The sequence below is a fragment of the Sceloporus undulatus genome, chromosome 4 (genome assembly GCF_019175285.1).
Source record: "Sceloporus undulatus isolate JIND9_A2432 ecotype Alabama chromosome 4, SceUnd_v1.1, whole genome shotgun sequence".
In the NCBI taxonomy this organism is placed as follows: domain Eukaryota; kingdom Metazoa; phylum Chordata; class Lepidosauria; order Squamata; family Phrynosomatidae; genus Sceloporus; species Sceloporus undulatus.
The window spans coordinates 55,236,194-55,263,511 of NC_056525.1; the positions used below are offsets into that span (position 1 = coordinate 55,236,194).

The 27,318-nt window shown below is 39.3% G+C and overlaps 1 protein-coding gene across 1 annotated transcript in view; it reads left to right on the forward strand.

The window, feature by feature from the left end:
* Positions 1 to 27,318, forward strand: part of PLXNA2 (plexin A2) — a 518,762-nt gene that overhangs the window by 387,666 nt on the left and 103,778 nt on the right. The window contains 3 exon segments of the mRNA XM_042463708.1: positions 9,478 to 9,678; positions 15,971 to 16,067; positions 20,004 to 20,203. Of these exon segments, the coding sequence (XP_042319642.1) occupies positions 9,478 to 9,678; positions 15,971 to 16,067; positions 20,004 to 20,203 (498 nt within the window).

Below are 27,318 nucleotides of genomic sequence, written 5' to 3' on the forward strand. Positions count from 1 at the left end.
CACAGAGCCAGGAATAAAAGGGAGACCTGGAGGGACAAAATGGTGAAGAGGTTACAACTCTTTCCTATCATCAATCTTTCCAAGATCAGGACCTCTGAAATGACTAATGAGAAGTCAGGGAATTGCTGTTCCAACTAACTATAATAAGATGTAGACAAAGAAGAAAAGCATCACAGTGTTTCCTGTTCATTGATAGTGAAGTAGGGAAAAGGTTGCCAGTCTGCAGCCCTCCAGATGTTATTAATAATTGCACTGGAAGACCAGCATCCCTAACTAACACACACTGCCAATGATGAGGAATGTTAGATCCACCAAAATCTGAAGGACCACATTCGCCCCCCCCCCCCCCCTCCATTGTAGAAGCTAAGGAACTACACATCTATCCAGCTCAACTTTACTTGTGCTCTCATTTTCCACTGCTAGATTTGATCTATCTCAGACCAGCCTTACCATTAGGCAAGGGTAGTGTAATGTAAAGAATATTTTCATGTTTTCTCAATATGTGTGCAAAAAGGCATCTTGTAACTGTTTAAAATGGCCAACTACAGTGATATCTTTTTTGTTCCAGCACAAACAGTAAAAAAGCAAAAATAAACAAAACAAAACATGAGCTCCCTTTGCTCAGTTCTGGTAGAAAACGTATTCCAATTGCCTTCAGTGGAGCACTTTTCAGTCTACAATACATTTTTAGGAACAACATGTTGTTTGGTCTATGAGCAAGTGCTTTGTTTTTTTAACTTGTTGCTCCTGTAGTTCTGTTTGATATGCCGACAATAAGACAGTGACACCAAGTGCCAAATTTGAAACATCACATCACTGTGAAATAGGACAGAGGTATTCTGAAACAGATGCAGTATATATAAAAATCGACAACTTAATGCTGATAAAAAATCCATTATCTATTGATTGTGTCAACTGATGCCTAGTTCATATTTCTTTATTTTATTTTAAATCTTCATTTTAAATCCTTTAATGCTTGGAGCCTTAGCATGTGTGTTATAATGTAGAGTTCTGTGTAACAAAGCAGTTGGCAGCAACAGCCAGTGGAATGTCAATAGGGCAGATATATTCTGAAGTGCTTTGAGTCGATCCACATGCTTAAAATGAGCTGTTTTGGAAGCATGGCTTAGGCATCTTTCACACATAGCAATTATACCACTTTGACTACCATGGCTAAATTCTAGGTAATCCTTGGTGAAACACTAGAGTTCTCTGACAGAAGATCTATATACTTCATAAAACCAATAATTCAAGGATTTTGTAGGACTATGGCACTTAAAATGGTATAAAAAATCTATACTTGTGTAGTGTGGAAACCATGTTAGAGCCATAAACAATTTATTCCAGTTCATAATGTCACTACCTTGAAAGTAAAGTCACTTTCCTCTAGTGACAGAATGCTTTTTCCACAACAGGATTAGAAAATGATTTTGGACTACTAATCTTCACAAAATACCTCTTTAAAATAATATATATGCCAAAGATGCCATAAAATGCTTATGAAGCAGCAGAGTAAAGGTGTTGACTGACCCTATGTGGGAAGCATCTGTTTTCTATGTGTCTATAGTTCATAGCATAGAGATAGTAAAGAGGTTAAAGCATTAGAACTGAGATTTTTAAAAAAAAAAATCAAAAGAGGCCTAAGAGTTAACGTTCTTATGGCACAATCATATACTTGTGCTCCACAAACTAAGGCTTTGGTGAAGGTCTCATGCCTTGACATAATTTGTATAGGTTTCATGTGAAAAAGGTATATCTGTGAAAATGTGATGATACACAGATAGAACACTCCCCTAATACAATGGACTTCCACAGGTGAATGTGGCAGCAAAACAAACAATGTTTTTAATTTAATTGGTTGTTTAATTATATTTTAAACTTTGTACAATGTATGTCTTGGTTTTGTTGTTGTGTGCTTTCAAGTCATTTCTGACTTATGGCTAGATTCAGAGCAGTATACAGAGTTGAAACTATTATGATAATCTTAGTGGATGATATTTCCCTGTGCATTGACAGGGGGAGTGTGTCCCTGCTGGTGCTCTTGGACCTCTCAGCGGCATTCGATACTATGTACCATGGTATCCTTCTGGAATGCCCAAGGGATTTGGAGGCACTGTGATGCAGAGGTCCCAATAGTGCCTCCCAGGCAGGTTTCAGATGGTGGTGCTTGGGGACAACTGCTCCTCAAAAAAAGAGCCTAAATGGCTTGGGCCCAGGGTACTTGGAGAACCGCCTCTCCCCATATAACCCGCCCCGCACACTCAGATCGGCTGGGAAGCATTTGCTGACAGTCCCAGATTCTAAATACGCCACAACATCGCGTAGAGCCTATTCCATCTCGGCTCCTTTGCTCTGGAACGTGCTTCCCAGTGAGCTCCGCTCGGCCACCTCCCTTGAGCGGTTCAGGAAGGAATTAAAAACCTTCCTGTTCCAAACAGCTTTCCCCTAACTTTTTCCCTTTGTAGCCTCCTTCCTCCCCCTCACCATTATTATCTTTGTTGTAAACATCTTATGCTAGTTGGATATTGCTATTGTGATTTTAATGTATAATTGCTGTTATTGTGTATTGTGTTTTTACTCTGTAACTGTTATTGTTGTAACCCGCCTTGATCTATGGAAAGGCGGGCTATAAATAAATATTTTATTATTATTTTATTTATTGTATGGCAAGGTGCCATCCTATCACCAGTGTTAGTCAACATCTACATGAAACCACTAGGAGAGATCACCTGGAGGCATCAATATGCTGATGAAACCCAAAAATAAATTTCCATGACTTCAAAAATAGCTTCAGCTAAGGATAGTGTGTCTCCCCTGAATGAATGCTTGGAAGAGATAAATGGTTGGATGAAGAAAAACAAATTAAATCTGAATCCAGACCAGACAAGGGTCCTAAACTGGGGCTGGAGGTGTGTCAACCAGTTCTAAATGGGATTATACTCCCATTGAAAGTCTGTGGTCTCAGTTTGGAAGTGCTCTTGGATCCATCCTTCCAAATGTCAGCTGCACCCCTTCCTAGAATTGGAGAACTTAAAGATGGTAGTGCAAGTCCGGAAACTCCAATTGGTTTAGATTATGGCAGCTAGATTGATTATGGGTACATCCAGTAGTGATGTACACCAATCTAAAAATCACTCCGATGGCTGCCATTTAGTTTCTGAACAAAATACAAAGTGTTGGTTATTACCTTTAAAGCCCTACATGGGTTTGGGTCCAGGTTATCTATAGGATTGCCTTCTCCCATACAGTCTGCTCTGTACACTCAGGTCCTCTGGAAAATGTTTGCTCCAGCCAGCCAGGACTAGAATGGCAATGGCTGCCCAGAGGAGCTTTTCATCTGTCACCCCCAGACTGTAAATTGACCTGCCAGAAGAGATACAACAGCTGAAAATGCTGAAAGCATTTCAAACAACAGTAAAGCCTCTTTCAACAGTAAAGCCTCTTCCAAAAAGGCTTACCCAGTCAATTTTAAATCTTGATTTTTAATTGACATCTTTTAAAGAATAATTATGAGTGTATTTTAATGGTTTTATAGTATTTTATTTTAACTGTTGGTTTTATGCTTTCTTTTTTTTTAAATTGTGTTTTGTATTTTAACATGTTATAACCTGCCTCAAGCCTTGAAGAGGGGTGGGAAAGAAATAAAAATCGATGATGACGATGATGACCCTAAGCAGAACTTATCACGGGTTTTTGTTTTTGTTTTTTGACAAGATTATTTCAGAGCAGGTTTACCATGGCCTTCCTCTGAGGCTGAAAGTTTATTACTTGCACAAGGTTACCTAGTGGGTTTCCATGGCCGAGTATCTTCAAATCTGGTCTCCAAAGTCATAGCCCAATGCTCAAACCACTATACCACACTGGCTGTAAATCTTTTTTTTAGCTATACTGTATCTGTTTTATCATTTGTAAGCTGCCTTGAATCTTAGACTGAGGAAAACGTGGGATGGTGATGGTGGTGATGATGAGGAGGATGAAGAGGAGGATGATAGCAACAACAATAAACTAATTTTAACCACTTAAATGCCCAGATTTTGTCCACTGATAAACCAACCAACATGAGATATCTTTCTATTTATAATGATAGGTAATTGAAGCTGTTTCTCAACAAATAGATTTATAACTGAGAAAATCTTCTTTCAATATATTCTCTATGAAGAAGGAATGGTGCCCACTTACTGTAGAAATAGACATCATTGTTTGAAGATCCATGTTATAAACTTATGATTAATTGATTTGTCAGAGAGTGTATTTCTTTTCTTTTTTTTCTTCTTAAATCAGGATATCTCAGAACATATTGGGAAAATAAAGGAGATAGTTGGGGAAGATGCACTGTCCATATGTCCACTTCTAACTTACACACACACACACATTTAAAATAGTTTAAGTTGCTGGTATGCTCAGTTCTTGATAATTGGGCATAATTATTACTGTCATGCCAACAATTTAAATTCATGTTCAGTGCAATGGCTTCTTTTCATCCTGGACAGAAGGGACCAGTGGGGTCCCACAGGGCTCTGTCCTGGGCCCAGTGCTATTCAACATCTTTATCAATGACTTGGATGACAGAATTGGGGACATAGTTATCAAATTTACAGATGATACCAAATTAGGAGGAATAGCTAATACCCCCGAGGACAAGATCAAAATTCAAAATGACTTGAACAGACTAGAAAACTGGGCCAAAGCAAACAAAATGAAATTCAACATGGAGAAATGTAAGGTACTGCACTTAGGGCAGAAAAATGAAATGCACAGATATAAGACGGGGGACACCTGGCTGAATGAAACTACATGTGAAAGGGATTTAGGAGTACAGTACAAGTAGACCATAAGTTGAACATAAGTCAACAATGCAATGCGGCAGCTAACAAGGCCAATGCGATTTTAGGCTGCATCAATAAAAGTATAGTGTCTAGATCAAGAGAAGTAATAGTGGCACTATATTCTGTTTTGGTCAGGCCCCACCTGGAATATTGTGTCCAGTTCCGGGCACCACAATTCAAAAAGAACATTGAGAAACTGGAGCGTGTCCAAAGCAGGGTGACTAAAATGGTGAAGGGTCTGGAAACCATGCCCTATGAGGAACGATGTTTAGCCTGGAGAAGAGAAGGTTAAGAGGTGCTATGATAGCCCTATTTAAATATGTGAAGGGATGTCATATTGAGGAGGGAGCAAGCTTGTTTTCTGCTGCTCCAGAGAATAAGACCCGGAACAATGGATGCAAGCTATTGGAAAAGAGATTCCACCTCAACATTAGGAGGAACTTCCTGATAGGGCTGTTCGACAGTGGAACACACTCCTTTGGAGTTCAGTGGAGTCTCCTTCCTTGGAGGTCTTTAAGCAGAAGCTGGATGGCCATCTGTCGGGGATGCTTTGATTGAGAGTTCCTGCATGGCAGGGGTTGGACTGGATGACCCTTGTGGTCTCTTCTAACTCTGCGATTTTATGGGACCTTCAAGGGACCTTGAAGCAGTGGTACACACACTGGTAACCTCTCATCTTGATTTCTGTAATGTGCTCTACATGGGGCTACCCTTGTGCCAAGTTCGGAAGCTCCAATTGGTTCAAAACGTGGCAGCCAGATTGGTCACTAAAACTCCTAGATTTGACCATATAACACCTGTATTAAAAATCACTTCACTGGCTGCCAATTAGCTTCCAGGTGCAGTACAAGGTGTTGGTTATTACCTTTAAAGCCCTATATGGCTTGGGCCCAAGTTACTTGCAGGAACACCTCTCCGTACACAATCCACCCCGCGCTCTCAGAACATCTGGGGAAAATCTACTGGAAATACAAACTACCAGACTGCACATGACTTCCCAAAGAACTTTTATTGCCACTTCCCCTAAACTGTGGAACAGTCTGCCAGAAGAGATCTGTCTTATCACTACCTTGGACACCTTTAAGAAGGCAGTCAAGACGGAGCTCTTCTGGCAGGCCTACCCTCCTGAATTCACTTAGGATATTCGCCCTTTAATCCCTGAGAATGATTCTCTGTAAATAACCACTGTAAATAACCACTGATGTATTTATTGGAATTGTTGGATTTTATGACTGTACTGTATGCTTTTTATCAGGTTGTAACCCCGCCTCGATCTGTAGGGAGAGGCGGGGCAATATAAATAAAATTATTATTATTATTATTATTATTATTATTATTATTATTATTATTATTATCTGACGGGTCCCATTCTTCTCCCACTGCCCATATGTTACCAAACAGCGACGGGAGCCTCCTGGTGGGATCGCTCCTGGCACTATTAAAGGGGAATGCTTCTGTTTTTGTCATGGAAGCGTTCTCGTAATTGTTTTTAAAAGGGGGCTTTTTCAATAATGGATTAAATTGTTATTAAAAAAGCCCCCCTTTTAAAATAGTTACAAGAACGCTTCCACAACGAAAACAGAAGTGTTCCTCTTTAATAGCACCAGGAGCGATCCCACCAGGAGGCTTCCGTCACGGATGGATGACGCTGGAGCGATGGGAGCAGAGTGGGACCGCTCAGGTATGATAAACTCCTATAGTTCTATAATGGTCATTGATACATAGCAGTATTGTCTCTATAGGTCCTATTGATCACTTGATCTTGGATTATTATCTCACAATTTAAAGTTGTAGCTATTTCCAAGTTTACAACTGTGAGCTCTCAGTGGTTACTGAAATCAAAAATATTGAGTTCCAAGGACTGATAGCTCCTCTGAGAAATGCTTATAAATGGGTTCACAATATCATAAAGACCCAAGAACCAAAAGAGAAATGGAAAATCAATCTGAACTGACTGTTTTCTGTTCTGTTTGCATCTAATGAATCTTGTTGATTGCTGATAATGATCTGGACCAAAAAGCTGCCTTAATATGTAACTTTTTAAATAAAAAAATCTATAGATTCTTTATGAAAAATGGAACATCGGGTAAACAGGGTATTACATAAACTGTGATGTCATAAACTGAAATTTTCCATTTGTTAATTAGCAAATGTAAGTACTAGTATTTGCTGTTAACAAATCATGCTTCAGGGCACACTGTGTAATTGGATGAGTGATTTATTCTGAAAGTTGTGAGTGCTATGAATTATATATTTCAGCTTTCTTGTTGCTGAAGCTGGCAAAATGAATTAAATTATTACAAATTAAAAGAAGCTTTCAAAGCAAATTAATATGCCATACCAATGTATTTCTCAAAAGTTTACATTTATTGGTGTGAAAATTGTGCTCCATTTTAGCCCTAAATTGAATGAATCTTTCTTTTTAAAACTTGCTTTGAAACATTTTCCCTGTGTTAAGGTGAGACCTGTGTTCTAAATACTCTAAAGGCACCAGACCCCATCTGAATGTGGAAGCTAAGCAGAACCAACCCTGGTTAGTACTTGGGTGGGAGAAAGCCAATGAATACCAGGTGCTCTAGGCTATATTTCAAAGGAAGGAACTGGTAAAACCATCTCTGAGCATTTCTTGCCTAAGAAAATGCTGTGAAATGCTGTTGCCCCAATTTTGTTGAGAATGTCAGTAGAGACTCTTGACTTACTTACCTGTCACTGATTTGTTTATTCATAAATTATTCTAGAAGAGTGTGCTTCTTCCTATGTCTCAATTTGATGGCTTACCTGTCTAAATGAAACATTTTTATATGATGAGAGTTTGGTTTGTTTGTTGATTGACTTAATGAGAAATTGCTGTAGGGCAGAGTTTAGCCATTGCCCTCCCCCCAAAGATGACAGATAATTATGTAATATTTACATATGCTAATTTATATGTATAGATAGAGTTTAGTTGTAATTACTATAACTAATATGGAAATAAAATACATCTCACCAAAGGAGGGAAGAGTGTGCCCAAATAACCTGTTTGCCTGCTCATTCTTCTAAATGTCAACTGATGATGTGAATCTCAAGGCTCTTGTTCATACTTTCTCATGGCTCTTTGTTGTCAAGCTAGCCTTAGAAAATAGAAAATAATTTCTAAATAAAGTTCTGTCTTCTCTTAGCCTTTCAGGCTGATCAGAGGAGAGGAGATTGCAGGGTTCTTGATGTCACTAGAGTAGCCCAACATTCCTCATTATTGGCTATGCTGGGTAGAGTTGGTTGCATTTGCAGTCAAACTACTGGAGAGCCATCCATTGCCCACTCCTAAAGGCTTATGCTCTGTAAAACAAGCTACAGTTTTAAATGAGTCCAAACCCCTCTTCCAAATGCCATACTTTCATCTTGCAAAGTTGTGGGAAATATTCTGGCTTCCACTCCACAGGAAAGCGGAGCAAGGCAAGTAGTAAATTTATCTCAGGCAGCAATGATGTCCTCAAGAGTCCAGGTATTGATGAGTGCCATTTTTCTTAGCACACTCTTGAACAAAATGTGCAAATTTTAGAGCACCCAGGGACCAATTTCCTACCCCAGCACTGACTGAGTGCGGTCTACCACATAGTTTGAAAAAACAAAACAGAAACTGGAAGTGGTCAGGAGTCTAAAATGGGCAGGTGCTATATCTGAGATTTAAAAGGGAATCAGAGTTCCTGGAGGTTTACAAAACAATTGTTCTCTTTTTTCAATTATTTTGTGGAGTGGGAGGTCCAGTAAAGGCCTGAAGATGAAGAAACATCCTTAGGGTTGCATGTTTCCCGTGCTTGCCCCAGAATGAGGTCAGGAAACGTTATAACCATGTCAAATGGCTGCATGGAAATGTCATTGCCATGAAGCCAATAACAATACAGAACTCTGGATAAACAATGACACCTGTGAGAAAATTCAAAGACATAGCCATATCCATATGCAAAGGGATCTTGGAGCATCTTTGAGATGAATTGAAAGAAAGAAGCCATTAGCATAAGTGCCTTTATTTCAGTTTGTCTCAAAGGTGCTACAAAATGCCTTTGCACCTACCAGTAAACAGAGACTGCTTATAATAGAGCAGCAAATGGAGTTTCCCCTCTTATCCAAGTCAAAGCCAGCCATATTATTTTGTCACGTGTGGCATAAGATCCCACAGATACCTTTCCTTCCTCCTAACAGTATCGGGTCAAATAAATAACAATGTGCAGCCCGTTGATAACACCCAAAAATTGTTGTCTAAAGTATTCACCTACTCTGCCTTTGTGGTAGGATAAGCTCAGGGGCAAACATGTGTTTTACCACTAGAACCATAAAAATATGGATTGATTAGTTCATTTGGTTTGATCTGATTATACAGCAGGATGCAGTTTTGCAAAACCCCTCTCTCCCCCTGGAATCCTACATTTCTAAACACACACACACACACACACACACACACACACACTATTGACATTCAGGTCACCTCTAGCTAATCATTTATATTATGAATGTGGAACACATTTTTAGGACAGCCATATGTAAGATCAGGTCCTTGCTTCAGGGAACATGGCAACAATATGTAACTCTGCATATGTCTCCAAGACCCAAAGCTGTTCAGAGCATGAAGAACATATATTTTCCTGAATACCCTTTTTTTGCATATATTTTCCAGGACTGTCCACAGCTTTTCCCCACAGAAGAGATTTTGATCCCTGTTGGTGAGGTGAAACCCATTACACTGAAAGCTAGAAATTTACCTCAGCCTCAATCTGGCCAGCGTGGCTATGAGTGTGTCCTCAACATCCAAGGAGTGATTCATCGTGTACCTGCTCTTCGTTTCAACAGCTCAAGTGTCCAGTGCCAGAACAGCTCGGTAAAGTGAAGGGATTTGGAGCTGGGGAGAAGGGGTAAAAGGGAATCACTGGAGGAGAAGAGAATTATGTGTGGAAAGAGTTGTGGGTATATTTATTTGCAGTATTTCTGGACTGCCTTTCAGAAAAGGCAGTACCAACTGGTCTTCCAAAAATGTTTAAACTTCGAAGTAGAAATTCAGTCCAACTAAATTAATGTATGGTGATCATTTAATTACACTTTGCAACAACAGCATAGATTTTCAGCTAATTCCCCAAAGCCTAAAAATAAATCTTCCTTTTGGTGGTGAGAGTTGTAGAACTTTGGGGCCACTCTAGAAAGGTTCCTGTTCTTGATATCCCTGAAAAGATAAAACCAGAAGTTGAGTCTCAGTGGCAGGGCTTTTTTTTTTTTAAATCACTTGTGGGATATAATTTCAAAGGAAAATTAATATGGCAAAGAAATAAATGATTTTCACACCAAGTGAGAAGGAAGCTTCCTCTGCTTTAAACATCTGTGCACACTGTACAGATGTCTTGAACCCTGGCCTTACTCTCCAGTCGCATTAGATCAGCCTTTCTCAAATAGTGGGGCAGGCCCCCCAGGGGGGGCGCGAGGCTCTGTTATGCAGAGGTGTACTTATAACAATTTTATAGACAAATGATACTATTTATAGTCGCGCAGGGGGCGCGAAATGTTTTCTTCTTCCTAGGGGGGGCATGACAGAAAATAATTGAGAAGCACTGCATTAGATTAACATGTAATTCATTTTGTCTGAAAAGGCTATACAAAAATTAGAATGTAAGAGAATACAAATTCTATATATTCAAATGATGTGAAATAGTTAAATGATATTATCAAGATGCAAGTATCACAGACTTTGATCTAAACTGCACTGTAGAAATAATTCAGTTTGACACTGCATTAACTGTTATGGCTCAATGCTATGGAATTCTGGGATTTGTGGTTTTCTAATACAATAATAATAATAATAATAATAATAATAATAATAATAATAATAATAAATTTTATTCCACTTAATCTCAAGGAATCCAAGCAGATTACAGGAGTAAAACAAGATACAGTTAAAAGAGAAATGCATTAAAAAAATTTGAAGATCCCCATCCCTCCCCCCTTCATAAAAACACAAATAAACACTAAAAAGAGATTATACCATGAAGAAAAGTTAAAAAAAACATTAGTATATAAAATGAAGTAAAAAAATATTCAAGCAGAGTCCAGATAGAGTAAAAGATAAAGATGGAAGGTAATGGGGAGGGGAGGGGGGAGGCAGGTCAACAAAGATGCTGTAGTCTTGTAAGGCCTGCCAGAAGAGATTCGTCTTAATAGCCTTCTTAAAGGTTTCCAAAGTGGTAATCTGACGGATCTCATCTGGCAGGTCGTTCCAGAGTCTAGGAGTAGCTGCTGAAAAGGATTGCTGGGTCACTGCAGAAAGTCTATTCCTCTTCAGTTGAAGCAGATTCTTCCCAGCAGAACGAAGAGTGTGGGGAGGATGATATGGGAGAAGGTGCTCCCGCAAGAAGTCAGGACTCAAGCCATGTAGGGCTTTAAAGGTTAAAACCAACACATTTTATCTTGCCTTCTCTTGTTGTTATTATTATTATATTTATTTATATCCCACCCTTCTCCCAGGACTGAGACTCAGGGTAGTTAAACATTAAAAGCGATACAATACAATTAAAAACATACAAAAATAGTTCACAACACACTGCAGAAATAATCCAGTTTGAGACTGCTTTAACTGCCCTGGCTCAATGCTAAAGAATCCTTGGAACTGTAGTTTTGTGATACATGTGGGCCCCATTCTCACTGGACTATAAATCAAATCAAGAATCGGATTATAGGGACATCATTCCCATTTGAGCTTGCGTTCGATCCTACTTTGATCGATTTCTCCAGTGAAAACCCAAATCAGTGGTGGATAACCTGAGTTATCCTGACTGCACTTTTCCAGAGGTTTTTTTAGCAGATGCCGTGTCGGATCCGGGGCAAACTAATGGGAACTATGGGTGTCCGAATCGGTATTTTAGGAGGGGAGAAGCAATGTTCAAGGGGCTGTCCCAGGGGTGTCACCTGCATTCCCAGCGCCATTTTCCCCTGTTTGCGTAGCCTTTCCCCCAGTGGAGCAGGAAGCAGAGCAAGGTGATCACATGTGTAGACAAATTTATTTATTTTTAAAAAATTAAGCTTTCAGTCACCTAGGCACTCTGTAGGGTGTCAATCATTATAAATTGCTCCATTGGCCTCCAAACATGGTAAGCGCATGACACCCCCTGCCAACCCCCCCTCCCGCTCCACATAGATCGATGTGTGAGGAGAACACTGCATGCCTTTTTATAACTATTATTTCTTCTTTTCCTTTTTCTGTTTTTGCTGAGCGCCTAAGCGCCTCAGTGTTCCAGCATCTGGGAAGCAATCACAATGATGCCTAGCTGCCTAAGCACTCAGGCACTTTAGTGATCCATTGACCACAACCTCCCCCCCCCCCAGAAAAACAGGTTTGAAAGATGCAAACAGAAACGGAGAACAAAAATAGCCACGTCAGAATGCATCGAAGCAACTGATGTCACTATGATGTCTAATCGCCTAAGCGCTTGATTGGCAGCTTAAAAAAGGAAACTTAAAACAGCTTAAACCGGTTCCAGACAGGCAATGGGAACAGGGAACAAAAAAGTCCATGTCAAAATACAACAGAGAAATATCAATGGGACTGAGAACATGAGTCAAGAAAAAACTAGTCTGTTTGCTCCCTTTCGTAATGAGAACGATAGATGTGATTCAAATATGACTTGGGAACTCGCTCCAAATCAGACTCGCAGCAAGATTTGTTGCTTTATCGCCCAGTGGGAATGGGGCCCTAGCTTTCTCTGTCAGAGAGCTCTGGTTCCACAATAAGATTCCCTAGCACTGAGCCAGAGTAGTGGAAGTGGTCTCAAACTGGATTATTTCTGTAGTGTTTTGGACCTCTGACAGAGAGCTCTGAGCCACAACAAATGACAAATCCTAGTATTCCATAGAATGGAGTCATGGCAGTTAAACTGGTGTCAAACTGCATTATTTCTGCTCTGCTGATTAGACCTCTGTAGGTTTAGAAATCTAGCATTGTTCCTGTTGATGTCCTTTCAGGACTTAGGCAGATGTCTGAGCAATTATTGCTAATGACTAATGTCTAGGCTGACACTGGTGGCAAAAAACAGCCTTGCTAGTTGTTATATAATAATTAATCCCAACAGAAATGGATCAGCAGCCTCATTTCTGACCACAATTATACCAGAATTATGTTCTTTACTCCCCACATCCTAACAGTTACTAACAAAACTTTGATTATATAAGAGATAGAGGCAACTTGATAGATTTTCACAGGATCATAGTTAATTCTTTGATACAAATCCACAAGGACATTTGCTCTGTTCTGTGAGACTTGTGCATCCTTCTTTCTGTCTTGCTACAAATAAATAAATAAATGGAGAACTGGTGTCATGTGGATTGTAGAGTGAGTTCCAATGCAATAGGAAAAAGTAATTCTGCCTAGTGCATGGTTGTTATTACTGAAGAACTGGACAAATATTTAGAAACTCTGCAGTCTCCCAGGAGTGAACATACAAACCTCCAAGTATGGGATACTTACCTCTTCTTTCTATTCATCATGACTGCTTATTCCTTAATGCCACAGCAGGCTGTTACATGGCACAGTGCTAGCTTTCTGTGCCTAGTGTGCTATATACTTTGGATTTCCCCCCATTATAACTGCTTTTTTGAAGTAAAAAATTATTTTTGAGATCTTTGATAACTCAAGGAATATCATACTCACATTTACTGGTGCTCGGAGTATCAAAGACTCTGCCATCTTAGCTGTGGAAGCCAAGAATGATGCAAATGTAGGTGGCATAAGAAAAATGTGCCAGAGAAAATTATTCTGGAAGACAATTTAAAAAAAAGAGAGAGGGGGGAAAGGGAGTTAAACTAATCCTGAATTCCGGATGGGAATGTGCCACAGGCAAGTGAGGTGTTTAATTAGAATCCTGGCCCCAGAGAAGATCTTTTATCTGTCAGCTTCTCCGTCTGTGACTGTGGGGGGTCAGGAAAAGGGGGGTTGGGGCGGGGATGTGACAAAGGTGTTAAGGCAAAGCTAATTCACACAGGAGAGATAAAGAGAATTGCAGGCCTTCTTATCAGGGAGCTGTCAAATTCCAGGCCACAGCAGCTTGATAGAATGTGTAATACTGGAAAGCTGCCTGTTGCTGGGAAAAGAGGTAGAAGGAGAAGGGATGTGAAAGGAGAGGGAAGAAAGGCATGAAAAATAATCTCTCTTAAATAAGCATAGCCTAGGAGGCCACTGCACACTTTATTGTTGGGAACAGGATAAGCCCAAGGCATTTTGCTGCCCAAAACAGAGTAGCAAATGGTCCTGCTCCCTTGAAAGTAAAGATGCGTAATATCCTAGGCTGGTCAGATTACCTATCACAAACAGTTCTCAAGTATTTTCCTGGCAATAAAAATGCAATCATAATAAACTGAATGACTCACAAGATTCTGCCCTTTGATGTCACACAATCTGCTGCCTGAAGCAGTTGTCTCACTGTGCCTAATGATAGGGCAGGTCTTGGCTGTGAGGCAGCAATATTTTTTGTTCCACAGGAGTATCCAAGCCCACAAATATGACATTGGAAGGAACCACATCAATCAAGGCCATCAGAACTTTGTTTTTGTGTGATGCCAGAAACCACAATTCAACAGCCTCTTTTAAAAAAAAATAGTAATAATAAATCCTAGAAATTACACATCCATTTACTTAGCAGTACTGCAGATACTGAAATCTTAAACAATGGTTCTTGGGGACATGGAAATTCAGAACAAAAATGAAATAGAAAATAGGCTGTAGAATTGTGAGGTTGGTAGTTTTCGGAGATATTTAGACTTACAGAGCTCTGGTGTCACAACAAATTACAGATCCTGGGATTCCATAGGATGGAGCCATAACAGTTAAAAAGGTGTCATACTGCATTAATTCTGCAATGTGGCAGCAGCCCTAGACCAACATTCAAACTGCTACACAATGCTGGATTTCTCTCCATCATGCTGCTGCCTCTCTGTACAGTTTTCTGTATGTATAGTTGCTTGTACATACTGTAAAATAATCCAGAGCTTTGGTTCCTTTTCAAGTTCAACATGTGCAAAAACAAAAATTAATAAAAATTCCAAATAAGTAATTATTAAGTCCTCCCTGAGTTTGTGAACACAGCCCGATTCCATGCTGATGGCAACCTTGTAACTCAAGTTGGTTTTGTGATGACGCTTTTTTAAAAAACTGGTGAGTGAATTTGGTGATGCCTTCAGCAAAAGATATAGGACATTTTAGTGCTCTCTGAAAGACATTGCTTAGGTTGCATCTTAGAAAGAGCTGGAAGGTACAATGTGAAAAGGATGATATACACGAAGAGCTACAGCAATCTGTCATTTTTGTCCTCTGGTGTGGTAAAGCTGTTTTATCATTGCCTAACTCCCTTTTTCTGTGGCATTTTGCCCCTGACACCTCACTGTTACTTAAACAAATTCCTTTGCACAATCTATGCAGCCCAAATGACACTTGTGTCATAGTCTGTTATAAAATGCACAAGTTAAGTGATAATGAGCTTAACTTTCTTACTGGGAAAAGTATTGTGTAAAACCGACCTCATTAGGCCAGAAAAGAGAGACACTTGTGAGGTGGATTACAAGCTCTCTCTCTCTCTCTCTCTCTCTCTCACACACACACACACACACACAACCATTAAGATACAACCAGAAGATACCAGACAAACCAACTCCTAATGCTTCTGTTAGTCAGACCTCAGAATGAAAGCTATTAGAATTCTTGAAAGTGGGGCCAGCAACAAAATTATAAGGGTGCTAGCCAGCCAAGTATGCCCTCTTTTCTAGATACTCCATTCTGAGGCCAATGTGGCTCTCCTTTGGAATGTTAAAATTTTCTTTTTCCTCTCATTAATTATTCTGTTGGTAATGGTGCTTTATTGGCAAAGCAAGGATTGAGTGGTGAAAACAGTCTACATGAACTGGATAATTAATCTATTACCTATCTCCAGGTTTGTCAGCCGATTAAATTATCATGCTATGACATGAAGTGTCTCTCTTCATTCAGATGGTGGAAATATATGTTAAAATTGGCAATCAGACAGATCTTGCCACAGTTTTCTGACCTGTGTATTGTCACTTTAAAAACTGTTTGGATAGATCTTCCTCTTCTTTTATCACAAAAAGTTTTCATAAATGTGTTTAATTTCCCTATTCTATAGTATCTCTATGATGGAATGGACATAAGTAACTTACCAGTAGATTTTGCTGTGGTATGGAATGGGAACTTCATTATCGACAACCCAGAAGATTTGAAAGGTAAACATTTGTTTGTTTATTTTGATGTCTTTATCCCAGAATAAATTTTGAGAATCTATTCTCAGCCATTTGAAATATTTTTATTGGTTGATAAAACTACTAAAATATTAGTATATTTTTGTTTTTTGGCACATACTTTCTTCTTTCCCTCTCTTGACCTCTGTTAAATCTGTCTCCTGGAAACAACACCTGTTTTTAGTGACAGTAGCCCTGTTACATGCTGAATGCACAGGACAAAAAGACCATGTTCCCACAATCTGGTGTCACCCTTTCCGGACAATGCATCCCAATAGCCCCAGGCCAGAACTGGCCAGACCAGACATCAGTAAAGTGATTCTGGCCCAACTCAGTCTAAAAGGCCCTTAGCATCGTCTAAAACACTGGTTGGTTATGGTGGAGTTTCCTAGAAACTGTTGCAATATCCAGCAGATTGCATGGCTGCGCACCCCCTTACCTGCCACCATTTCCGTGTTCCCTCTGAAAGTCCCAGCCTGGAATGTTGGAAGGAGATGCCTGGTCATGTGGTGGAGGGAGGTGTCCCATTTCTGCTCTTACAGGCTGTGACAGCGGCTTTCAGAGGGAACACAGCATTGGTGGGAGGTAAGGGGCCTGTGGTAGGGTGTGTTAATTTAACAATGAACATCCTAAAAACTGTGGCGGGTTACAGACCGCCAAATTGTACATATACAATACGTACTAGAGTTAGGAAGGGGCGGTGCTTCCGCACCCCCCTAACCCTAATACGTATTGAATACGTACAAGATGGCAGCGCCCTGTTCATACGGGCGCTGCCATCTTGACGTATCAGACGCTGAGAGTCCGTACGCGTCGCGTCCTTTGTGACGTAGCGGTGCGCCCCTGGCGTCTCGCTACGTCACAAAGGCGACTCAAAAAGAAGCTCCATTTTGGAGCTTCTTTTTGGGTCCGCACGGGAGCCGCGCCGTGTGGAGGCTCCGGCTCCCCCGCGGACCAACTGGCGGTGGCGGCAGACCGCCGCAAAGCGGCGGTCTGTAACCCACCTGTGTTTGACTAACGAAAACGGAAGAGTAATCCCATAAAAGTACTGCAGGAATCTACCTTGTGCTATAGAGAACATCCATATATTGTATTCTGCTTTATTTCAAAGTCTTGCTTTCATACTTTTGCTCTGTAATGATATTGTCTGTTTTTTTTTTGCTATAGCATTTCTCATACCCATTTTCTCTTCACTGATGTGAATCCAAGTTCAGACATGATTCTGTTGATTATGTAGCTGAGCATCTGCATCTACTAATGTATTTAGACTGCACAGTATTTCACTCATGACATTACCAATTGTAGAAAACAGACATTGAATTTACTTTGGGGAAAGTAAAGTTTGATATAGAACACAAAAAACTAAACTATGGCCCCTCCTCCCTTCTTGTGATTTCATACTGCAGCATAGTCTTAGTATAAGAACTTTATATCAAACCAATCCACATTTTGACAGACCTTTTTTTAAAAAAGAAAAGAAAGCAAGCTGCAAATGCTGGTTATCATTACACTGAGAATAAACTACATCTGCAGTCATGTATTTTTGACTCAGCTCAGTTACAAACAGTATGTATAGTTGGATAAAAGAGTCTGGTTCAGTTGGGTAAATCTATACTTAATATACAAGAGAAGCTGTTGGACAGTGACTGCTGCTACAGGTGGAATGCCTAGAAAAATACACATGGTATCCAAGTCAGTTGTTATCAGACTAAAGCTGTGGCAGTTCAAATCAAAACAAACCTTGTGAAAACAGCAGAATTGCTCCCTGAAATGAATACCCATTAAAGAATTTCATTTTTATGGCAGCAAGGACATCCATTTAATGGGTCCTGTTTGTTCCCATCTGAACTATATTTTGCTTTTGCGTGCTTTTGAAATTTACTGTGGAACCTGATATATTGGAAGTCCTGCCAGGCTCCCTGGGAATGGAGACATTGTTTTCAATAAGGTCTTTCTTGGTTGAAATCAGTGGAGCAAACTAAACAAAGAGGTTTTGAAGCCTGACATCCAAATCAGGCATGGAAGAAATAATACCTAAGAACATCTGTGGAAAGGTTCAACAGGAAGGAGAGGAGTTTATATACCCACAGTGTACAAACTCTTGTGTGCAAGCAGAGACCTTGAATAGCCAAGCACATAGTTAGTTCTTGAATTATGCTTTTGTTTCTCCACTGGCTAATACAATTTACAGATAACTAGTGAGGGAACCACTAAAACAGGGTGAAGGAGCAGTTTACTCAACATCTGTGTAAAAGCTTAGCTAGATATCTTGATCCTCACACCTGAAGATCCTCACTGGAAACTATTAGATAGTGAAAGAGTAAAACACTTTTTTACTTAAGCCTCCTATGTATGAATTTTAAAAGTTCATATTTTATTTTAGCATTGCACTGCACTGGATGGAGGGATTCTGATCTCATTGGATTGCCAGAGTACAGCAGTTAGCAGTATGGTTAGCGAAAAGGCTAACTTTGGCCCAGTACAGACCTCCCCAAAAGAGAGGCCTGTCAGCACTCCCCCCCCCCCCGGTAGGGAAGCCGCAGCCGCCAAACTGCGCGGCTTATCTGCAGAGAAAAAAGAACCTGCAAAAAGTGGGTTCTTTTTGTGCTGTGCCAGTTATGCCTGAGTGCACCAATGGTGCACTCGTGACATAACTGGCGCGGTGCGACATGCGGATGCTATGCATCTGTCACATCACAATGGCGGCACCTCTCTACATGGGGTGCTGCCATATGGTTACCGTGCAGTCCCTTAACCCTAGTATGCCGCCAGCATGGTACATTTGGCCCATCTGGACTGGGCTTTTGTATGCCTTTTATTCCTGAACCCATTCTGAACATTTTTTCCTCACTTGCCAAATTAGGGCAAGCCTGCTGACAACCTGTGCATGTAATTTCTGCTTCTCAGCATCATGGTTAACTAAAAATTACAATGGACATTACTTGGGCTGATGGGTTCAGACCAAAAAGGAACAGATTTGTTTGTAACATTTTTGTTTCAGCTATATTTTGTATGGAAAAAAAATGTGTGTCGCATGTGGATGGAATTTGAAAACATTGTTTAGAATGTTCTATGTGGCAATATCACAGAATGCCTGCATTTTCAGTTTGGTTTTGTGTGAATTCTGTCACAAAATATGACTCTGAGGGTGAGGAGGGCACAAGGATGTCCCATCTTGGAAAATGAAGGTTCACCAAGCTTCATAGCATAACAGATTATGACTGCAATAGTTTTCAAACCCAGATTATTTTAAACATGGAAAAGCTAGTTTTACTAAACTATGGCGGGATACAGACCTCCGCTTTGCGGCGGTCTCCCGCCGGTGCCATTTGCTCCACGCGGGAGCTGCAGCAGCCAAACCGTGCGGCTCCCGCGTGGAGCAAAAAAGAAGCTCCATTTCGGAGCTTCTTTTTGCGGCGCCTCTATGATGTTGCGAGGCGCCGCTGGCACATTCGCGACGTCATATAGGTGCCGCGACATGTCTGGACGCTATGCGTCCAGTACGTAAAGATGGCGGCGCCCATGTGGAAGGGGCGCTGCCATCTTGTACGTATTCTATACGTATTAGGGTTAGGGGGGTGCGGAAGCACCGCCCCTTCCTAACCCTAGTACGTATAGAATACGTACTATATGGCGGTTTGTATCCCGCCTAAAACATTATCTTTGAAGAGGGTTCACTGCATGACAAAGAAGCTTCCTTAGCCAGCCTAATGACAGATTGTGTTCATGGCTAGATAACAAGCATGCATACAATCTTGGCAAGTCAGGATACACAGTAAATGGACTAAGACAAAAATTAGTGAGAGGCTCATACAGAAGTCTATAGGAACTTCAGTTTATGCCTTCTAGCAAAATGTATGTCATTTGGTTTGTCAGGAGCATGCTGCCTGTCACTCATCCTCCTATTTTCTGTCTCCATAGTTCATCTGTACAAATGTGCAGCCCAGCGAGAAAGCTGTGGGTTGTGCCTGAAAGCAGATCAGAAATTTGAGTGTGGCTGGTGCACTGGAGAAGGAAAATGCACTTTGCGTCAGCACTGTCCTTCACCTGTTGGTGGCTGGGGAAGATGGCTTGACTGGTCAAGCAGGAATGTCAAATGCTCCAACCCACGTATCACTGAGGTAATGAAATTAATTTTCTCCCACTTTTGTTCAGTTCTTTGCTTGCTTGTTTGCTTACTTACCCGAATTTCCTTTTGTATTGAAAACCAATTTGTGGTATCCTAAAACTCTCTTAATATGCATATGATATTAGACATTATTATCTGCACATATCTGGAAACCAAGCCCAAAGGAAAACAGCTTATGGCTCTGGGGACTGAGAGAAGACTGAGAGATTTTACAACAGCCATTTTTATTTATCTGAAGGGACATCATGTAAAAGGTGAAACAAGCTTGGTTTCTGCTATTCCATAGACTAGACCAGAAACAAATAGATTCTAATTATAATAAAAGAGATTCTATCTAAATATTAGGAAGAATTTCTTGATGGTAAGAGCTATTCAATAGTTAAACAGACTATTTCAGTAGGGGATGGACTCAGAAGCCTTCACTCTCTTTCTGTCAGTGAAATCTATCATGAAGGTATGGTGTCAAGGGGCTGACCTACAATATGATCCTGACCATGGTATCTGCTCCTCAAAGATATTCTATCTCATTGTTTCTCTGACTTTTTTAAAACTAGGCAAACGTTTGAATCCCTATACATAGTCAAAGGAATTCAAGTGACCTCCCCACCCCACGACATGGTCCCTTGGCCTCTGAAAGTCAAAAGAAGGGGCCACTCATTAGCAGACTTTTGCTAACAGAAAGCAAATCCTGGATTCAAGCAAGCAAACATTTCTTTAGCCGATCTTTTAATTTGTTTTATTTTTCAACTCAAAAATGTTTTTGCTTCACCCATAACATTTTATCGATTTTTTTTAAAAAAAAACCTTAAATATTCTTCATCTGTTGACTTGATTATGTTAGCCAACTTTGGAATTCTTTTGAAATATCTAAAATAATTAAACAAGTAAATAGATTTGTTATTAACCAGATGGTCATTTACACTGATTCTGAAATGCTACTGCTTCTGCATTCTTCAACACATGCAAAGTTGGAGTTCTTTAAATCTGAGGAAGACTTAGATATTGGTAAAAATAAATATTGCATTGATCTTAGTTTATTATAATGACAATTCTCCCTTTCTTTCCTGCAGTATTCTTTCCATTTTTTAGATCTCTTTGTCACAAAACTCAGCCATCTCAGAAGCTTGTTGCACTGACTTTGTGATATGTAAATACCAGGGCCATTCATTAAATCTTAGAGGTGAAGCAGATGGGCCAAAAGGAACAGCCTGAGGCCATGATCAGCTAGAGACTATATGGTGACAGCATGGCCCACTTCTGAAGTAGGCTGTTCCCACGGTCCCCAATGGGCCACTGGCAGAAGTTTCTGCACCTTTTTGGGCTAGCTCTTCCCACCTCAGAGCAACCTCAAAGCAGTTTCCAGACACTTTGGGGGTGTGCATCATCTGAATGTCATGCCCTCAAAGTGTCCAGAAGCCACTTTTCTTGGACCGTCTGTTTTAGGCCTTGTTCTTTAGATCTTACATATGGGTGAACTCACGATTATATATGCATGATACCTCATGATTGACTGACTGAATCTACATTTAAATCATCCTTTTCATTTGTCCATTGTGAGGAAATTAAGAAAAAACTCTTTCAATATTTGCATTATCACCTCAAACAAATGTGCCTCAAGCTCTGGGACAAGTCTTTGCTATTGTTGATCCTAGGAAAAAAGAACATTAGAAGGTACATCCTTTTCCCCTATTTGCAGCAAGGACAGGATGTCAATTAGAAATATTTCTCAAAGGGTAACAGTAAACGTGGTACCATTCAATGTGCTTCTTAGTAATTCTCAAAATGGAGGACATATTGGAATTCCTCCTGGACAGAAAGTTGATCTGTAGGACATTTCAGGAAAAGGAGAATGCCTGGCCACCATAGATATAACCATACTACTTTTGATGCTGTGCAGTGGAGTAATAAATGCTCAGGTATATAAATGCAGAACATTTCAACCTTCTTAGAAGTGATTTACAGATTGCAGTCCCTGAACAAGGAAACTACAAAGGAAGACTAGAAAGAGAAACTGAATTGTATTTACAAATTCCAATCCTTCAGCAGAGGTAGGAACAAAAACAATGATTTCATGACCCACTGCATTTATTAATATAAGAGTCCTTGCTGCAGAACATATAAGAAAAGGAATCTTCTTTTGAACCTAGAGAAACTGACTTTTGTAAAACAGATTTATTGCTTTCACACATCAACACTCAATTACCAAAGACCTCTATCACATTACACTTCCCTTTGAAGATGCTTAGCATCTTTTGGGTTCCTATTACATTCTGTCCCACTCCAACCATGTTTGGTTTACACATGGTTTAAGTATGTTTTATACCAGAGCATTTACTATCTCTCTGCACAGCATCTGAGGTTTGTATCCACAAAAACTCATATGAAAATAAAAACCAGTTAGTCTTAAAGGTGCTGCTAAATTTCTTTTTCTTCTTCCCCTTATTCCCTCCTTTTTGTTTGTACCTGTTTCCAACTCATTTTGTCTAGCTCATTATAGAAGAAACAAAGAGGAGCAGATAAAGCAGCATGTAACTTATTAAATTAGGGCAGGATCTAATGCTAGACTTTTACTAGATGTACAGAGAAATCTAGTAGAAGCAGGAAGTGTGGTTTTCCTTTGCCATTACTGTACATCCTGTGCATCCCAAAAACCTCTTATGAGGGGCTATGAATAACACTCACCTTTCCTAGAGCCTGTTTTCAGGCAGCTCAGAAAGGTAGGAGGGAAAGGAAATTCAGTTGTGATGGTACTGTAGTGCCAACATTGAGTTAAATTTAGGCCTAGCATTTTTTTATGCATGACTTACATGCATTTTTATTAGCCTTGACCACCCACTCTCAGTTGTCAAGCTTAGCCATCAATTTGGGGGTGTCCCTTCTGCCCTTCGGCAAGCATATTAATTAAAACAGGGAAGTAATTAGTCTGTAATTGATTTCTCTGGATTGTAGGCCAATACAGGGCAATAGTCTTATGAAAACTTTCCTCACTTGAAAGGTAGTAGAAAGTAGCAGTGCTAGCAGCAGCTATTACAGCGTTAAGACGGGGGGGGGATCAGAAAAAAACAACAATCAATAGCCTCTTATATTGTTGAATCCCAGCTCTGCATTTGCTTTATCCATTATCCTGGTTTATAGTTTGGATGCAAGTACCAAATTGGTATCACTTCACATTGTCCTAAGTGCATACTTAAAAGCAGTGCCAGAACTTGTCACTATATAAAAATCACAAATTTGTAAAAGGCCCATTTAAAAAATACCTTGCCCAGTAAGCATTTTAATGCTCTTTTTAATTCAAATTCAACATATAATGGAGACTGAACAATTTCTATTTAACTTCTGGCCAGAGAACATATAAAATTAGGCACCAGAGATTTTTCTCATTAAACAGACTAAGCAATAGAGAGCGAGATACAGTGTTGTCATCGTTATGAAACTATGTGAGTAGCTCCATATCCTATGGCAACTTTCCCCAATCTGGTGACCTCCAAATGTGTTAGTTTAAAGTTTCCATTTGAGTTTTGTAATTCAACACATCTGAAGGTTTAGGTTAGGAAAACCTGATCTAAGGTGTTTTGGTTCAGTTCATATATATATATATATATATATATATATATATATATGGTTTTTTTAAAAAAAATAAAACATGCAATTTCAACTCAGCAAAAAATTTAGACAGTTTGGTGTCTCAATAATCTTGGCACACTTCACACTATGGAGAAAGAACTGGTGAACAATGTCTCAAAGATAACGATTTTAGTGTTGAGGTCCAAGAGTTACATGTGGAAACTTCCTCTATAATACCCACTACAAATTTATCTTTCATTTCCCTTTTTCAGGGTTTATAACAAAATTATGACAATATTATGACCAAAAATCATAGATATTACAGGGGGTCTTCTTCAGTAATTTGGAGGGAATCCATTTTGAGGTTTCAATTATTGTGAATTTAAAAAAAAGAATTAAAATTTATTGAAAGGCAAAAAAAAAAAAAAAAAAAAAAAAACCACAATATTTAAGGGACAGAGAATGTGTGAAACCAGTGTGGTATAATGGTGGTGATCTTTATCAAACATGGCTAACAGCAGAAAATAGGTATTCAGAAGATGGGAGCAGTGGCAAGAGTAGGCAGAGGAAAAATAGATGTGATAAAAGATCTGTGTTTAGCAACTCTCCTGAGTAGATGATACTTCCCCCCCCCCACCCAAAGGCAGGTCCTATACACAGAATTTTTATAACATATGTAGCCAAAGAGATAAGGGAGGTGGAGGTGGCTGAACATGAGAGATGGAAGAGAGGTTATTCCAGGGTTATTAACCAAATAATTAAGTTATGGTCTGATGCAAAGGTCAGGATTTTCTGTGTTGGCAGCAGGCCTCTATTTTTATTGAAATTCACAAATATGGTCCTGATACATAGCCGCTTATACTAGCTGTGCCAGATGTCCCCTTAATGGAGCTTGTGTGTGTGTTTTTTTTCTAAAGATCATCATTACAGATATTATATTATATTATTTTGTATTTAATGCTTTGCTATTATGTATCTTTGGAAATTAAGGGCTTGGGGTGTGTGATCTGCATATTGTATTTATTATGGTGCTTCTTGATTGTGACATTAGTTTACTGCACAGTGTGCTGAGATAAATGAGTAAAGAGACCCTTCCTTGCCCAAAGTTTAAAGACAAAGAAGGAAAGACAGTGGGAGTGAAAGAGAAGGAGTGTGTATTCAGAATTGAAGGAGATGGTTCAGGAACTCAGTCTTTATGCAGACAAAAGCTACTGATTATTGAGATTCGACTTCAGAAGGAATGCTTGTAGTGAGTTCTCAGTGAGTCGTACAAAACATCCCATGACTCCATGTGCAGTAGCTGATTACACTGCCCATAACAAAATTTAATTTTTATTTCTTAAAATATTTATATCCTGCCTATATCAAAGATTGCAAAGCAGCATACCATAAAATCAGTTAGCTTTAAATTTTCAAAAATTTAAAGCGGTAGATGGTAATTTAAACAATCTAAAACATATTCAACAATACAATAATTTGAAAGATTTTAGAATAGTTTGAAACTATGTAATAATAATAATAATAACAATAACAATAATAATAAAATTTTATTTGTATTTCCTGCCTCTCCCTCTGGATCAAGGCGGGATTACAGCAAAGAATAAAAACCACAATACAATATAAAATACAATATTATCTTAAAATACAGTCAGTAAAACAACAGCCATATTACTACCAATCACTAAAAAGGCCAAATTGTCGTCAATTTTCAGTGCTATCAAATCAGATAGGCCCGCCAGAAGAGATCCATCTTAAGTGTCTTTTTAAAGGCTTCTAAGGTGGTAATGAGATGGATCTCTTCCGGTAAGTTGTTCCATCATTTAGGGCCACGGCTGTAAATGCTTTATGGGAAGTTGTAGTTAGTCTAGTTTTCATATGTTCCAATAGTTTCTTCCTCGATGTTCTAAGAGCGTGGGGCGGGTAGTGTAGGGGGAGGCATTCCCTTAAGTAACTTGGGCCCAAGCCACGTAGGGATTTAAAGGTAATAACCAATGTACTGTTGGCCCTCCACGTTTGTGGTTTTGACTTTTGAGGATTTGATTATTTGTGGATTTGATTAATATGTTCTTTCTTGGACCTCCAACACAACTCTACTGGAAGCTATAGAGTCATGCTGTAGGACCTAGAAATTCTTAGACAAAACATTTTTCTAGGCATTTGTAGGTTCTCCAGTGCAATTCTATGGTCAGCCTCTCATGGATGTTGACCATAATGTTAGGCTGGAGGATCTAGAGATTCCCAGAGAAGTGTTTTCTCAGATAAAAAAGAGTGGGTTTTTATTTGTGGTTTTTCCACTTTCATGGGGATCATATGTCCCTAACCCCAGTGAATGTGAAGGGCCTACTGTATGAGTGCAAATAGCTTGAAATTATTAGACCCCAAAGGCTTTAATAAACAACTTTGTTCTTACTTGGTGATGGAATGGCCCTCACTGTCTGTATGAGATGTTCTTTTTCACAACTTTCTGTTGTAAAAGCAAGCTGTGAGTAGGTGGTACACAGAGATACCAGTCCATGCTCAAAAGCCCCATCAAAGTAAGCTTCAGTTTGATAACTATGGTCCATTTTATTTTTATCAGTGGTACAGACAGGGATGTAAATCTTTGCTTTTAAATGTCTCATACGTGCAAGAATGTAAAAAATCAGAAGTTTTATCCCTGAGATTACAGTTTTTGTGCTTTGTGAGAGTGTTTTGGGCCTATCAGATTTTTTCACAAAAAACTTGTGCTGTGTGCCAAACACACACACAGAAATCCAGTGTCTATAGCAACAGAAAAGATAAAAAGAAGAAAATTCTATTTTTTTAAATGCTCTCATGTAGAGAGAAAATAATCTCATAGTGGTTGACTCCCCCACCCCACCCCCCTGGATGGCTTGGTTTGTCCATATTCAAAGAAATAACAATATCTGTTTTAGCATTAAAAGACATACATTATTATTATTATTATTATTATTATTATTATTATTATTATTATTATTATGTCTATTCTGCCCCTTCAAAAAGACCGGGGTTGCATAAAAGAATACAATAGCATTGTCAAGACTAATTGGAAGAAGAGAATTACTAGCATAAGCCTTTATCAGATGCAAGATTTTACATTCCAAAGGAAAAAAATACTTGTAAAAGCTCATATCTGCATGGAACAAAAACACATGTGCTAAGGATTCAAAAAAGAGAGGAGTGTATCAAAACAAATAATATATTATGATTCATCTTGAAATTATGAATTTCAAATTTCAAAAAGCAAAAATTTGGGCAGAAAGAGGTGTCAAAAGATTCAAAGTAGTCATTTTCAAAGAAGTAGCCATGCTGATCTGTTGCAGCACAAAAAAAGAATGGGTTCGGGAGAAATATTACAACAGTATAACAATACAACAGCACCCACAACGTCAAAGGTCATTTACTTGTTTATCCTCCAATGAGGTATACCCCATCCTATGTGAGCCCCGCTATAATCTACATTTAGGGTTGCCATAAGTCAGGACCTCCAAACCGAGACAAATGTAGGATAAATTTAGGACAAAAATTTCCAAATGTAGGACA